Source organism: Scleropages formosus, chromosome 4 (assembly GCF_900964775.1).
Source record: "Scleropages formosus chromosome 4, fSclFor1.1, whole genome shotgun sequence".
Taxonomy (NCBI): Eukaryota; Metazoa; Chordata; class Actinopteri; order Osteoglossiformes; family Osteoglossidae; genus Scleropages; species Scleropages formosus.
This window is the reverse complement of record NC_041809.1, coordinates 38,276,518-38,292,107: the sequence shown is the minus strand read 5'-3', so window position 1 is coordinate 38,292,107 and position 15,590 is coordinate 38,276,518. Positions and strand designations below refer to the sequence as shown.

Here is a 15,590-nt window from a genome sequence, read left to right as displayed (position 1 = left end):
CGGTGTCTTGTCTAAGAATATTCTCTCCGTGGCTGAACTGTAAGCAAATTAAAGGCAGTTATTGTCTGTTTGTTTGAAGAAGGAGCCTCAGGCTTGGGGAATCTTGTGCACAAATCCAACAGGAAGCACGCTGTGAAACTCACATCCTTCTGTGATCTCTGGGGAACTTCTCCGTCACTCATGGCCTGCATCCCTTTTCTTATACCTCCATGCTGTGGTATTGTGTAGCTGCAGAGTGCAGAGTGGTCTTCTTGTTCTGTTTTTTACAACACATTCTTCAACACAGATGTGCTAGAAGTTGGCAGAAAAGGCCGCCGTTGCTGCAGCACAGGCACTAGTTTGTCCGTTGGCTCAAAGGCACGGAACTGGGACTGAAGAATGCAGGACCCACAGCCAAAGGGTGTAGCCCCTTTCTCCACCGTTACTCAGGAAGTGCAGGATATTTCATTGGTCAGACACAATCTTTTTATTGGTTTAAAACCATAAAATGCATTTCAGTCTTATTTTCAAAGCTCGTGTGATTCCTCAGCATTGACAAATTCCACAGAGCCGTGTAATAGAGAAGGTCACATCGTAAAAGACGAGTTTTTGGAAGGTGGCCTTCTTTCAACCTTTTTTTTTTCTGCTGCAGGTGCTCTTCTAGGAATAATCACTCTGCTTGAGTGCAAAGAACCTTAAAACGATAGAGCAGCAGAGTAATCGAAACAGCTCTACTATGTTTATACTCTGTAAAGGTAAATAAAGAAGCATGGCTGCGATACAATGTAAAATCCATGACCTCCGGGTGCTCCCTGACTGGTCAGGAGACAAGGTAATTAATGAAAATCAGTTTGTTTCGCAAAAAATCCCAATTATTAGAAACAAAAGAGCAACAGTACTACGTGTAGTGTTGTATACTACTGCTTCCTCTGACATTTTTTATATACTACAAATTGAACTGATAGCAGCACATGTTATTTATAACACAAGAAAAAAATACAATTAAAAGGGGAGGTGTAATGAAGGATTTTCACACTTTGCATTTCTGAGTCTTTTTCCTACTAGCACATCCGTTGCGGAACTATAAAGGTCACGGAAAGGCTGCACCTTTGACTTCTGGAAGTTTCCTGCTGCTTTGGAATCTCCAGTGTGACATTAGAAATAGAATAGCCAACTGGATAAACTGACTAAATGTTGTGACGCTCTGGACAAAAATGTCATCTGAGCAGCCAAATGATGTCCTGGTGGAAATGGCAGAGATGACGAAACGCGGTGCGATTGATGCACGATTCTCCTAAATTACACAGAGCTGCTGAAGTGACCTGCGTTCACAATCGTAGGCAGCGGAGCTCCCGACGAAATTCCCCATGCGACTGTAACAAGGCCCTCCACTGCTCTCTCTCTTTGACTATTTACTGTAGTATTACTATTTGCTATTGACCAGTGATCCAGGCTTTTCAAGTCCAGTGTTTAGACATGAGTGTAAATTACTGTTGACCCTTTGGCTGCCAGGAAGCTGCCATCAAATGTGGACGAGCTGTCAGGATGGGCTTCTGGACATCTACGCACTGAGTGTCACTGCCAAGTGACATAAATTAGATTTCACAGCTCTTACATCGCAGGGTCTCAGCAAAACATGAGGTGGTGTGAAATGTCAGGAAAACTCAACGGAAACTGCTGTTACCATCTAGTAATCGAACTCAGGGATACCACTATAATTTCGTTGTATTGCACAGCAGTAAAATAGCCAATAAACTATAAAGTATTCAATCAATTCAATTCATTTCAATTCAATTCAATAAACACAGGTGTGGAAGCAGATGAACCAACCCATTCTTTAACATTTGATTCTCATGATCCAGCAATTACACAAAACTGCATTTCAGTTTTCAAACCTTGTGCCTTTGCTTTGACCGGCGAATCAAAGTTTTACATCCATGGACCATTCACAATATATATGAGTATGACATGAGTGGAAAAATATTGCGTATGTGTGTGTCATTATGCAAATAATCATTCATGTAAATAGCTTAACTTAAATTCGTTTATTTATTAAAGGGCACTGGCATCATGGTCTACCGAAAATATCGTACAGAAGACAGGCATATAAACGAATGTCGCGCTTGTTCTTGTTTTAAAGTGGCTACTGCATTGCATTACTTTGATAAAAATAACAACTTGTGAAAGACTTCATATACCAGAGGGCCTTTCGGCATTCGAGTTCCAGGGAGCCAATGGCAGCCTCGGACCAGTCACATGACACCGACCGACGCTCGAGCTCCGCGGCCGTGAGAAAACAGACGTAGGAAGCCGTCAGGAGCGAGCCGTCGCGTAGTAGTTTCTGGGTAAGTCGAAGGTTTCTCAGTCTAACTGCTGGTCAGGGATCCCCGGTGTCGATCCCAGAAAGTATCACTGTACTGCGCGTGCCTCTTATGAGTATACAGCCCGAAAGAGAACGAGGAGTTAGTCGTCAGTTCGATGGGCCCAAGTGTGATTTCCTGCTCCCGTATTAATCATGAGGCTGTCCGGAGTGAGTGAGTGAGTGAGTCTGAGTGCGCGCGCCAGCGAGCGGCTAGCAGGTTAGCATGTAGCTAACTGTCCAGCTGGGACGGTTACTCGTTCTATTCACGGAAAGGTTCGTCGGGGGCTGTAGTTCTACTAATTGACTGAGTTTATTGCGTGTGTTTGCGCGCGCTGAACTTTAGCAAAAGTTGCACTTGTCTTGACTTTGCTCAGTCCGAGTACGACTCGCTGCTCCTGAGTCCTGTGTTTCCCAAGTTGACAGACTACAGAGTTGAGTTGTTCTTCTTCTTCTTGTTGCTCGGCCGCGCAAACAGTCAAGTGTCAGTGAACTTCAAGAGGCTGTTGTGTTGTTGTTGTTGTTGTTGTTGTTGTTGTAGAGCCTCCACTTTCTTTCTGAGAGATCGGATCGGTGTCAACTCTGCTGGCCGATGATGAGCTACTGCGTCCTCAGTCCTGTCTGTCTGTGTCTGTCACAGCTGTTCGGACTCGCTGGAGTGTGTGTGTGTGTGTGTGTGTCACTGTGTGTGTGTGTGTGGGAAGTCGCTGTTTCGGCGCCGCTCACACTCACCTGCCGTCCCTCAGCTTACCTGTCAGTGCTGCTGCACTCGAGTCATTATTGCTATTATTAAACTAATAATAGAGTGTGACTGAATTTCATGCCTCGTTTATTATTTCCAGTCATTTTTCAGCTGAAGCAAAAAGTAACCCTATGATTTACTTTTTTTTTTTTTTTTTTCTCCTTCTCTCTCTCCTCCCCCCTTTATCCTCCTTCCTTGATCATATGGCCACCTTCACAACAGACCTGTAAATTATTTATTGGTATTCTGCATCTTTATGACAATGTATGCACTGACACTATATGGCTATTTTACTGTTCCAGGTGAAAGTACTGGAGCAGGAATGTGTGTTCAAACCAGGGACTTCTGGATGGCAAAGCAGCAGCCCTCACAGCTGCATGACCTGCTGTGCTAGTTAATAATGTTCACCTTCATCTAGACAGATATTTGCAGATGAAACAAATCAACTTAAGAAACTGAGGTGCGCGTCATTGGCGGAGATGCTCCAAAGACATGCTGTCTCCTCCGTCTTAATCCTAGTTGTGTAGTCCTATCTCCTGTATGTCCGGCTTTATGGGAGGTGGAGGAAGGAATTCTTTTTGTGAATGTGTGCAGCGAGTCTCATGAAATCACACATGATATTTTCTTACAGAAGTGCACTTTAATCTGTTTAAATGGCACATTACAAGGTGTAAAGTGATCTCTTCATTGCTTTGTTTAATCACTGTTTCATTGGTCACAGGTTCAAATCCCACCTCCAGCTGTAGTACCCTTGAGCAAGGTACTTACCCTAAATTGCTCCAGTAAAATTACCCAGCTATGTAAATGAGTAAATAATTGTAAGCAGCCTAACATTGTAAGTGTCTTTGGAGAAAAGTGTCAGTTAAAGGTGAAAATGTATTTTGCTGAGGTCTGTTTGTAAAGGATATTGTTAGAATCTGTGCGTGTGCGTGCGCGCGCACTGCTAGTTGATAAATCCTGACCCCAAAGCCATTTCACTCGACATGATGTGGTCGGTAGCATCTTGGTAATTGGACCTTTGGTTTCTTACTGATGTCTGTCAATGTAGGCAGCTTCTTCTTGAATGTGTTTGAAAAACATATGAAAAATATGAACAACGGGGAAAAGAAAGTTTTGGGTGTGTTATGTCTTCAGTTGTTCAGTCTTCTTCATTCACCTCTCGCATGGAGAACCGCTTTTTGTCCCAACACCAGCGCCCTTGTGTCAGTTAACCATCAGCCACATCTGCTATTGGTTTGCTTCTTGTGAATGGAAATGAGACATCAGTTTATGGGAGCTTCATGTGGACTTTTCTTTGCGGAAACCATCGTTTTTGTTCCCCTGTGTGCTGGAGCTGTCCGTTTTATTTTCCCGTAAGAGGTGTTTGACTTGTTTCACACTTTATCCTTGTTGTTTCTTTAGCTGGAAGTGTCCTTTGGAGAAAACCTTGCGCTATGGCTTCAGCTTCTATACCAGTATACAATTCAAACCCATTGGAAAACAGCTCCAGTCGAAATGTAAGGCTTATGCTTATCACTTTTATTCAAGGGAAGTTGGCTTTTGTGTGAGTGGCTGACCCATGCGTGCATTGCCGTTGATTGTGCCTTGTATCATTTCAGTTATTATGAAACTGGTCAAACAAAGGTTTACACACTGTGCACTTTGTGTTTAATGTGAAATAAATGCCATACAGCATGTAGCCAGGGAATACTGTGTACAGTATTACTTTTTCTTTACCTAAATGAAATGTTTATTATTTCTCAGTCTGTGTTATTGATTATATTAAAATGTCATTGTCTGTTGTATGATTTTTTTTACTTGAAGATGAAAACAGTGTTAAGGGGAATGAGGGCAACAATTTTGTAGCCTACTGATGTTATGTAATTCACTCCCACATTAAGATTACATGATCGTGAGGTACTGTTAACAGCTGTGCTTTTTTTTTAATGTCTTCTCATAACAACAGAAACTCGTACAGTACACATCTTTTACTGGTCATTAATGGGTCAGGGTCCAATAAAATTGCATGTTTGTTTGTGATTTCATTTTCTCCAGTGCTTAACACTTTCCAAACATTTGCCGTACTAGTCAGAGAATGTGAGATTCTGTCCATAGGTGTTAAACAGTTAAATGTGGGCAAAATGAGCACACAGACAGAAAAGCTCATGTCGTTGTTGGATGGGATTGTACTGCTCTGTTGTATTTCCTTGATCTTGAGCTGAATCTGTGGTGTGTGACTGGACTCGCTATGAGAAGTACACGCTTAGCTGGGACAGACATGTTAAGCTGTAAGGTTCCTCAGTTTCCATCCAGTGCCTTTGTTTTGTTGGGGCTTTAATGCGTTCTTTCTCCTTCTCTCTTCCACACATGGCTGCACATATGAATCCATTGTGAACTGCCACGCGCTGTTGCAGTCCTGCCTGCGTGACCCACCGCAGGCTGTCCATTAATCATCTGAGGAGTCAAAGAGCAGCTCATCACCCATGAGTACCCTGCTCAGTCCCTATGTAGTCACTTTATTCTGCACCACTGTGCTCAGCACTCACGCACGCTTTACACTTCGTTGACCATTGACCGTGTTGGAAAATAGCTCTAGGACAGTAAGTGGCGACATGCTCAGCACATTGCTAGGCATTTTTGAAAGTAATGCGGTGTTTTTCTGTGTAACATAAGCGATGGGATATATATTTAGATGAATGTATATGGACAATGACTCTAAGTAAAATAAGAGTAATGACACAGTTACGAAAGGCTGTTGCATCACACACACATTTTCTGAACCGCTTGTCCCATACGGGGTCACGGGAGCCTAACCTGGCAACTCAGGGCGTAAGGCTGGAGGGGACCCACCCGGGACGGGACGCCAGTCCGTCGCAAGGCACCCCAAGCAGGACTTGAACCCCAGACCCACCAGAGAGCAGGACCTGGTCCAACCCACTGCTCCACCACAGCTGTTATATCATTCTTCCATAAGTTAGCATTCAATGAGAAAGCATTTGACCTGTGAATGAGTGGGTTCACTGACTTGCTATCCCTTGGTTTGTGGTTCAAGTGGCTGTAATGTTAAAGTTGTATGTTTCTGCTATTGTCTTTCTTCCCTTTAGGCCCATCTGAATCTTCATAGAATAACTGAAGAAATGTTTTATTCATTCAGCTCATACTCTTGTCCAACAACATCATGTGTAATCCTTAGTTAGTTGTGTTGCTGAGCATAGGATGCCTATGTGTTTGGAGGTGCCGCAATCAAGTGTAATGTTTAGTTTTATGCTATACAGTTGTGTAAGAACACCTTTTTTTCTTCCCATATTTCTTTAAAATATTTACACATGGTCGGAGATGGCATCCTTGTCAGTGGATGCTGATTGTGACATAAGTATTGCTAGTTCAAGTCCTGGTCTTACCTTGGTACCCCAAGTGAATTTTTCTAGTAAAAGATCCAACTGTATAAATGGCTGAAATTGAAAGTTGCTTTGTATTTAATGCTTCAACTAAGCAAAGCATTTTTCTCTGTTTTCAGGCATCCAATGAGAGCCTAAAAATGGAGCTTCTTGCAGATGTCCCCCTGCTACCTGGGGAGGAGAGAGTGATTGGTAAGTGTTTCTCACTGTGTACACCTTTCTTCAGCTGTTAGACAGTGGTTGAAAATTAAAATATGGGGAGCTGAGAGCAGATGAGGTTTCTCACACCCTTCGGAGAAAATGGCTAGATGCAAGGTTTGAGCAAATAGGATTTGGTTATCATGCATGGTGTGTGTGACTGACTGATTCTGTTTGGGGGTTTGAATATGGAAATCTGAGACTCCCTGTCCACACTTTTTTTTTTTTTTTTTTTTTTCTTCTTCCCCCCCAACAGACAAAGACATCATATATATCTGCCCCTTCAATGGCCCAGTGAAAGGGAGAGTGTTCATCACCAACTACAGACTTTTTTTCAGAAGCGTGGATGTGGTAGGAGTTCCTTCTGCCCTTTTTTTCCAGTTCAGCAATTGTAGCTGCAGATTTGGATGTTCAGTAGTCACCATGTTTTTCTTTGTCTATTGTTTTTGTGTTATGAAGGATCCTGCAGTGACTCTCAATGTGCCGTTGGGTGTTATAAGTCGAGTAGAGAAGATGGGCGGGGCATCGAGTCGAGGAGAGAATTCATATGGACTTGACATCACATGCAAGGTGCAGGACAACAGCGTCATAGTAAACTGAAAAGAGTCTAGACTTTTTTTTCAGGGCAGTCTTTAATGTTTCTTTATGTTCTATGTAGGACATGAGGAACCTGCGATTTGCTTTGAAGCAAGAAGGCCACAGCAGGAGAGATATTTTTGACATTCTGTTTCGATATGCCTTCCCCCTGTCCCATGGCTTGGTTAGTTTTCTCCTTCCCCAGTTCTGTGTTGAGAATCATTAGCCTTTCATGAATCCAGTTAATTAATCTTCTGCTCAGTATATGTTGTCTCTTTCATTAAATGCATATTCTGGACATGGTCATTAACCTTTACCAGCCGTTGCATGAAAAGGGCTTCTACATTTGTGTGACTATCATGTGGGATACTTCTCTTTCTAGCAACTTTTTGCCTTCCTGAGCCAGGAGAAGTATCAGGAAAATGGATGGACTGTTTACAACCCTGTTCAGGAGTTCAGGCGACAGGTTAACAGAAGTCTTTTAAATGTTTCCAGATTTATTATATTTCTTCAGTTGTTGTTTTCTGTTATTATGTTGACCAGCTGGGGATTACAGCAGTGAAACAGTGTTGTTCCCCCTTCTTGGTAACAGTCTTAAAAAAACACCTGCTATCCCCCTCCTTAAGGTGTTCCTGTTCCATATTAAGTGGTATTTTTCTTATTCCTCTCCCCACATCTTCTGCTTTTTTTGTATCTTTTGCTTGAATGTCTTTCACTTCTTCCGCTTTCACATTTCTAGTCTCCTTCCCCTTCTCACCAAGTGTTGTGTCCTGCCAGGGCTTGCCAAATGACCAGTGGAGGATCACCTTCCTGAACAATAACTATGAGCTATGTGACACCTATCCCACCATCCTGGTGGTCCCGTACAGCGCTTCTGATGAAGACCTGCGCAAAGTAGCCACCTTCCGCTCTCGTGGCAGAATCCCTGTGAGCCTCTGCATTTCAAATTTTATGTCATGTTTTGGATCGGTACAGCCTTCCTGCCCCCTCTGCTTTTGTTCTCCTCCTCTCCCCTTACTTTCCTCAAGGTTTTCACTGTCTTGGTGTGCAGGTGTTGTCATGGATCCACCCTGAGAACCAGGCTGTGATCACACGCTGTAGCCAGCCCCTGGTGGGGATGAGTGGGAAGCGTAACCGAGACGATGAGCGCTACCTGGATATCATCCGGGCCACCAATAAAATGACAAGCAAGCTCACCATCTTTGATGCACGGCCCAATGTCAATGCTGTTGCCAACAAGGTAGTCTACTTCTGATGTTAAATGGCCTATTCATCGTTGTTTTGATGATCTAAGTTAGTGGTTGTACTAACCACATTGTCACCCTTGGGTTTGGTTTCCAGGCCACAGGTGGTGGGTATGAGGGTGAAGATGCATACCAGAATGCCGAGCTGGTGTTTTTGGACATTCACAACATTCATGTAATGAGAGAGTCTTTGAAGAAGCTGAAGGACATTGTCTATCCCAATGTGGAGGAGTCCCATTGGCTGTCCAGTTTAGAGTCTACACACTGGCTGGAGCACATCAAGGTAACATGCTGGCAGCCCCTCCGTTGCCAGTTCTTCACCTTCACAATCGTATGAGTCTTACACTTAATCATCTGTACTGTGTATTACTGATTATTTAGTTTAAGTCCTTACTCACTCCTCATTCCCAGCTGGTGCTGTCGGGAGCCATCCAAGTGGCAGACAAGATCTCAACAGGAAGCTCGGTGGTGGTGCACTGCAGCGATGGGTGGGACCGCACAGCACAGCTCACCTCCCTTGCCATGCTGATGTTAGACAGCTACTACCGCACGTTCAGGGGCTTTCAGGTGCTGCTGGAGAAGGAGTGGATCAGCTTCGGACACAAGTTTGCGTCAGTGAGTACAGATACCATGTTTGCACTGGCTTCTGCTCCTACAGATTTTTGCTGCTACCCATTTTTTTTCCTCTGGTTAGCAATTTGGAAAATGAGCTGTGGAAAACTGTTTATGATTGACAGTACTTTTTCGGAGTAATGTTAATGTTTTGAACTTTTCAAAGCTTCAGAAGCATACAAATTTAATTTTTTTTATTCCTTCTTGAATTCACTTCAAGCGAAATCAAAATGTTTGAAACAAATTGTTTGCTTCTTGAATTAAAAATGTCTGAACAATAATTTTGCAGAAAATTGCACCTGCATACATCTGCATCGCAAGAGAGAATGAGAAGTCAAAAGGATTAAGAGTTCAGGTGGATTGTTATGGTTTACCCTTTGTGTGTGCACGTGCAGAGAATTGGTCATGGTGATAAAAACCATGCAGATGCAGATCGGTCGCCCATCTTCCTGCAGTTCATCGACTGCGTGTGGCAGATGACCAAGCAGGTAATTTATTGGACCTTACGGTATCAGTTGACCGTGTTGAACCGTACTCTGTGTTTTTTCACTCTTATCAGCTGCGCACATTGCTCTAAAGTAACACATCCACAGATCTAAGGCATACATCGTGTAGTGTGGTCACTTGCCTCACCACCTGTCCCTAATCCTTCAGTTCCCCACGGCCTTCGAATTCAATGAACGCCTCCTGGTGGCGGTGCTGGACCACTTGTACAGCTGTCGCTTTGGCACTTTCCTCTACAACTGCGAGAGTGCCCGAGATGCCAATGTAAGGAGCCCACTGCCAACTCTGCATATGTATACATGTGTGTGTGAGCTCCATGAATGGGAGGGCGGAAGTTGAAATAAGCTGAGAAATGTAGCTAGCGTGTGAAGTGATGGCACCCTTCTTATCATATAGTTGCTCTGGGTCTTATCACACATTTCAGCTGTCTGACCTGGAGTGTGTAAAAAGCGGTGCTTACTCCAAGTGTTTCACTTTGCAGAGACAGAAAAAGGATATACCTATGCTAAAACTGGCAAGGCACCTAATTTGCGTTCATTTTCAGCCTGTGTGAAGGTGCATACAGAGTGGTGTAGTTTGCCTGCTTTACATGTGTATCTTGTCTTTGTCTGCTCTTCAGGAGGTCAAGATGAAGACTGTGTCCCTCTGGTCATTCATCAACAGTGACAGGGCTTCCTACATTAACCCTTTCTATACAGTGGAGTTTGTGCATGTGCTGTACCCAGTGGCCAGCATGAGGCACCTCGAGCTGTGGGTGTCCTACTACATCCGGTGGAACCCCCGCATCCGGCAGCAGGTGAGGAAAGGGCAGATCTGTAGCTCCAGCACTCACCTGCTCGGTTCAACAAGTCAGGACCACATTTGCATTTTACAGCTCTGTCGTTTACCACTGCTGGTCCTTCTCCACAAAATGACTAAAGTGATCGTTATAAAATCAGTACGCAACAGTACTAACCGCTGCTGCAGAAATTTGAATTGCTGACTTCGCTCCGGTTACTTAACAGAAAGATGAAGTGCCATTTACGCTGCAGTCATAGATATGTGGTGCTGAGTGTTGAAAAGATGCTAAGCATAAAAAAACCCAATGATATAAAATTCCTCAAGCCAGAAGCTGCTCAGGATTGGTCATCTGACTTTGTGCTTGTTCGCAAAGCTAGATACATGGGGAGAAATTAAAGAAAAGATTAAAACAAAGTTATCAAGTGAATGAAATATTTTCCCCCTTGCTAGTGTTGAAAAAAGACTTCAGTGAAGGTGTATACATTTTTCATTTGGAATGTGGTTATTTTATAGATAGCAGATAGTAAATTTATAGACTTTGGGTGAATGAAACTGTCCAACTTGTAGTGAAATAATTCATGCTATGAAATGTAAATAAGGTCTTTTTAATTCTAGTCTATGTGCACTTTCAATTTTTGAATTAGGTTTGATTATTACAATTCACTGACCATCATAACTAGAGAAAGGGGTTGTACCTCAGTTAAAATGAGGTCTTATTGTAAAATGGGCTTTAATGGTGTAGAAATGTTACTATACTTTTAATCTCCATATTATTATTCTGCAATGCAGCACAGCAAATTACAGTTTAAGAGTAAGACCAGGTTCTTCCATATATTAATCACACAGATGGACTGTGGCTGTTTCTGGTCCATGTCACGTTCCACCCATGACCAGAATCACCAGTATTTTTCAGTCTTCAGAGGCTGTGTTAACATACTGACCTCAGGAGTGTTTAGGGTCAGTGCCTTTATGGAACTGTTCCTCAAGCTTGTGTGTGTGTGTGTGTGTGTGTGTGTGTGTGCGCGTGTGTGCACGCGCACCGCTTTCCCTTTTTAACTATAGCTATCCATCAGCGTGAGGTGGACAGAGAGACTGCGAAAATCACTTTCGGTGGAGTGCTTAACTGTTCAGGTCCACTGAAACCCTGCTCGCAGTAGAGGCTGCTGTGTATGAGCTGAAAGCGCAGGCCTGCTTTGAAGAGCCCACAGGCTGTCAGCACGGTGTTTTGGGTCTTGCACCCTTAAGGCCTCCTTGTGTTGCCGTTCTGCTCCAGGGCTGATCCGTGGGGAATCCTCACACGGCATCAGCAGCCAGGCTTACCAGAGCAGAAAATGCTCCCCCTCTTTGTGGCTCTGCATACGCTAGTTCTGCAGCCTGTTTCTGCTCAAGGAGATGTCCAGTCCCACCAACTCTGGAGTCCAATCTTACTGAGACCTGTTAGATATCACACACTGCAGTTTGTCAGTCTTGGTGCCAAAGCAGCCCCATGTGTGGGGTTTCTTATTCTAGAAAAGCGCTTTACCAGTTACACTTTAAATATTAACTTGCACATCACATTTGTAAAAGCTTACAAGAGTTTCCCGTGCAGGACATTTATTTATGGCTCTGCTGAAAGAGTAGTACTTTTATTTACTATGTGTACTAATCATGGTGTGCAAGTAGCTATCGGATGCTTTTAACGAAAGCCATGCTTTACCCATTTCTCGGTCTTTATGGAAGCAAACTTTAAGTGCATTTCTCAAGGGCAGAATAGCAGTTTCCCTTGTGGTATTTTATCCAGCTGGGTTGTGGCACTTACCTTAATAAGTTTCCCAAACAATTATTTGACCAGAGTTGTCAAAAAAAATGGCTATAGTTACATAATTCTACAAAAAGTTGACGAGAGTAACATTAATATTCCCATGCACTCTGTATGTATTTATGAACAGAAGCAGCATCTTTGTGTGTGCATCTGCATGGGCTCATTGTGGCTTTTTTAATGATTAAATTTAAACACTTGTGTGTCTGTCTCCCCCCCATACACCCCTCCTCGGTGACAGCAGCACAGCCCAATGGAGCAGCGATACAAGGAGCTGCTGGCCCTTAAGGAGCAGTACCTGAGGAAGCTGGAGGAGCTGCAGCTCTCAGACTCTACTTCACACCTGTCCAACAGCACGGCCCCCTCCCCCAGCACCCCTTCACAGCGAGTCACACACCTGCAGACGCCCTTCTAACAGCACTCTGCCTCCTCCCCAGGGTTTGTACATAGTAACGTGATTAATAATGATTACAAGGACGCTGCGATAGTTATGATAGTAATAAAATGATGATGCAATAAATCACTGAACGGCCTTCACAACATCAACGGAGAAGCCTTAAACACACGTGTGTGTCAATTTGAGACAACCTAATGGGGAAAAGCGCATTGCTCTCCACGTGCTTTGCGGAAAGAGCAGGACTTTCTCCTGACCTCATCTGGAGTCCAGCAGTTTTTCAGCCTGCTGCTTGATGTCACCGTGTCTTCCCTAAGCCAAAGAGGAGGTTGTGGGCCATTGACACGAGGTTGGAGGAAGGACACATGGATCATTCAAGGGACAGAAAAGTGTATTTTATAAAGTTTATTTTCATTGCAGCATTATTACAGTATTTTGTTTTGACACGTCACGCAATGCTAGTTATGCCCGAAAATGACATAAGTAGTGTTTCAAATCCAGGTTAAACTGGACTGATTAGGGCAAATGTTCACAAAGTATCCTCTGAGGTGGGAGCAAGGATTGTGGATGTGCAGGGTATGGTCTCATAATTCAGAAGTGAGTCTGCAAAATCAAAAGGAGTATCCTTGAAAATGTAGAGCTATACCACATTGTAATTATAACTGACAGTAATGTTTGACTGAAATGCAAACCAGGGTTTAATTGAATTGCCCAGTGAAAGATGTTAAGGGTTTGTTAACCCTTTAAAACAGTCTCATTATTTTGTCTTTCAGTGCCATCGCTTGTTGGATGCACTGAAGTGCACTATTTAACGAAACGACTTTTTTTTTTTTTTTTTTTTTTTTTTCCTTTTAAATTTAAAAATGTTTCATTTTGACCAGCAGCCCCTTTCTTTGGAGCCAGTGCTCACTGACTGCTGATACTTGTCAGGTTTCAGTTATTTTAGTTAAATTTTGTTTTCAGCGTATTTCCAATTTTAAGTCCTGGGAGCTTTTCTTAATTATAGCCTTAAGCATCTTGTGTATAGTCTGTAGTTACAAAGGGTTTCAGTGTGAATTGTGGAACTGAGAATAGAATTGTACTGTAGATATCTTGTGTTTCACTGAGGATGTTGAAAATGGTGATGATCATGAAGTGTGTGTATTTTTTTTTTTAAAAAAAAAAAAAAAAAAGGGGTGAATGCACTGCCCCCGCCCCCTCCCGGGCCAGTTGAGCAGGTAATGAATCTTGACCAGTTTTGTGCCTTGACTGTCTGAGGCTCCTTCAGATGGACACTTTGTATGGAGATGTTGTAATACTCTGACTAGAGCGTCAGCTGCGACCACCGTTGTCTCAAGTGTTTTTACTGCATTTTTTTCAACTCTGGTCAGGGATGGGTGTCTGTAGTCACTCAGCTTCTCTTTATGCACCTTCTTAGCAATTAAGCAAGGCAGAAAAGATGGTCATTTGACTGACAGTTTACAGGGTGAAGTACAGCCTTGCCCTTGTTGGACTGCAGATACCTGTTGCTGCTCTGAAAAGCTCCATTTCAACACTTTGGCCTCAATGAGGAGATAAAGTGAAGCAGCAGAGAGAAGCAACAGAAGACTTTAAGCTGTTTTACAGAAAAGTTTTTACTTTGTACAAGTACATTAACTGTAATTACCTCAAAATGCCTATTTTACTGTTTAAAGTTATACAGTATTGTAAAGTATTTTATTTAGTGTAAAGCTTGGTGGTTTTATAAAAAAGTAACAATGTTTAATGAATTGTAAGTTGCAGAAGCCTTTTCTTCTGTAGGTTTTCCTTTCCCTGGTGGCTGTTAGAGTTCCTTGCTTTGTGAGCGAGCACATGGCACGCTGAAGTGTCACAGTTTTTCAGGCCATAGGGCATAGAGGATAGAGGATAGAATGCCAGTCACACGATGCCACTCGATCTGTGGACTCCAGCTGAGTTGAAGTTCACTGGATGCCACATTCGAGACATGTTCTACAGTTTTTTTTTTTTTTTTTTTCCCCCCTCTTCCCCTTCCTCCCTTCTTTTTCCTCTCTTATGTAGGACTGACGTTTTTAAAGGCAGCGTCCTGGTATGTGTATAAACTGCACGGTTATTTGGCTAGCTCTTATGGATGTAAATAGTGCTGATTAATTTAAAGAGTTCAGACAACTTTATTACTTTATGGCCTGGAAGACTCTATGGATCTGAGAATAGGACAGTTATATATTATCATAAATTGAACTGTAAGGATTGTATTGGATCCAAGTTGGACTCAAGATCCTAAACGTCAGGCATGTGTGTAGCTTCCTGAATTGCACTTTAGTTGTCGGGCCGGTATAAAGCTGGACAACTGCATTCAGCATCGCTGCCTCCTGGACTCGTTCTGCTGAGGACGGGTTCAAATCCGCCACAAGATCTGTTCAGTTCCTCTAGGTCCATGTAAGCCTGATGATTGTCCTGCAAAGTTCATTCTGCAGACACATGATGTAACGTTCATATATTCGTTTTTCTTTGTAGAGACAACGGTGAAGGTTTTTTTTTTGGTCCATTTTCAGGAATACCGGCCGTACAGGAGTATTTGGTAACATTTCATTTATACCAGGAAAGCAATAGATGTGCGATTTTATTAATTTATTAATTTTTTAAGAAAAAAAAACTGGTTGATAGGCAGCTTGAAGCATGTGTATGGATTTTCTTAGAGAGAAACGGGCAATGAGAGAAGGCGATTGATTCCGGCGACTTGCACTACTTTCTCTACCCCGAAACCACGTTTTCTCATTGAATACCCGAAGGAGACTTTTGTTAAAAGCAAAAAAGGTGTTTTGTTTTTGTTTTGTAATAAGGGAATAAAATCTTGCTAGATTAATGCAGACCTGTCACTCAGTTTGGTTTGTCACTTTTGCGCTATGCCGACTTCTTCGACTGCCAGCGAAAGCGTCGACCCAATAATAAACGCACCGACAGGGACACGAATCTGAAGGATCGCTGTGCGTCGGACGCGGCGGGACCCGCTTCTCACGGAAGGCTCCAGAAAACGGGGCGAGGGGGAGC

The 15,590-nt window shown here is 43.0% G+C and overlaps 1 protein-coding gene across 5 annotated transcripts; it reads left to right on the top strand.

Annotated features, from left to right (window-relative positions):
• Window positions 1-2,264: 2,264 nt before the first annotated feature.
• LOC108934420 (myotubularin-like) lies at window positions 2,265-15,418 on the top strand. Of its 5 annotated transcripts, XM_018752216.2 has the most exons (15): window positions 2,265-2,324; window positions 4,482-4,576; window positions 6,577-6,649; window positions 6,912-7,006; window positions 7,115-7,225; window positions 7,314-7,415; window positions 7,614-7,697; window positions 8,009-8,158; window positions 8,283-8,471; window positions 8,573-8,758; window positions 8,887-9,090; window positions 9,483-9,575; window positions 9,742-9,855; window positions 10,211-10,387; window positions 12,411-15,418. In XM_018752216.2, exons 2-15 carry the CDS (start codon window positions 4,514-4,516, stop codon window positions 12,582-12,584), a joined length of 1,815 nt encoding a protein of 604 aa, XP_018607732.2. In that variant the 5' UTR covers window positions 2,265-2,324; window positions 4,482-4,513; the 3' UTR covers window positions 12,585-15,418. The 5 variants fall into 5 exon arrangements, with proteins under 5 accessions (XP_018607732.2, XP_018607734.2, XP_018607733.2 ...); XM_018752218.2 differs by lacking the exon at window positions 4,482-4,576 and having other exon boundaries at window positions 2,270-2,324; XM_018752217.2 differs by lacking the exon at window positions 2,265-2,324 and having other exon boundaries at window positions 3,965-4,576.
• Window positions 15,419-15,590: the final 172 nt, after the last annotated feature.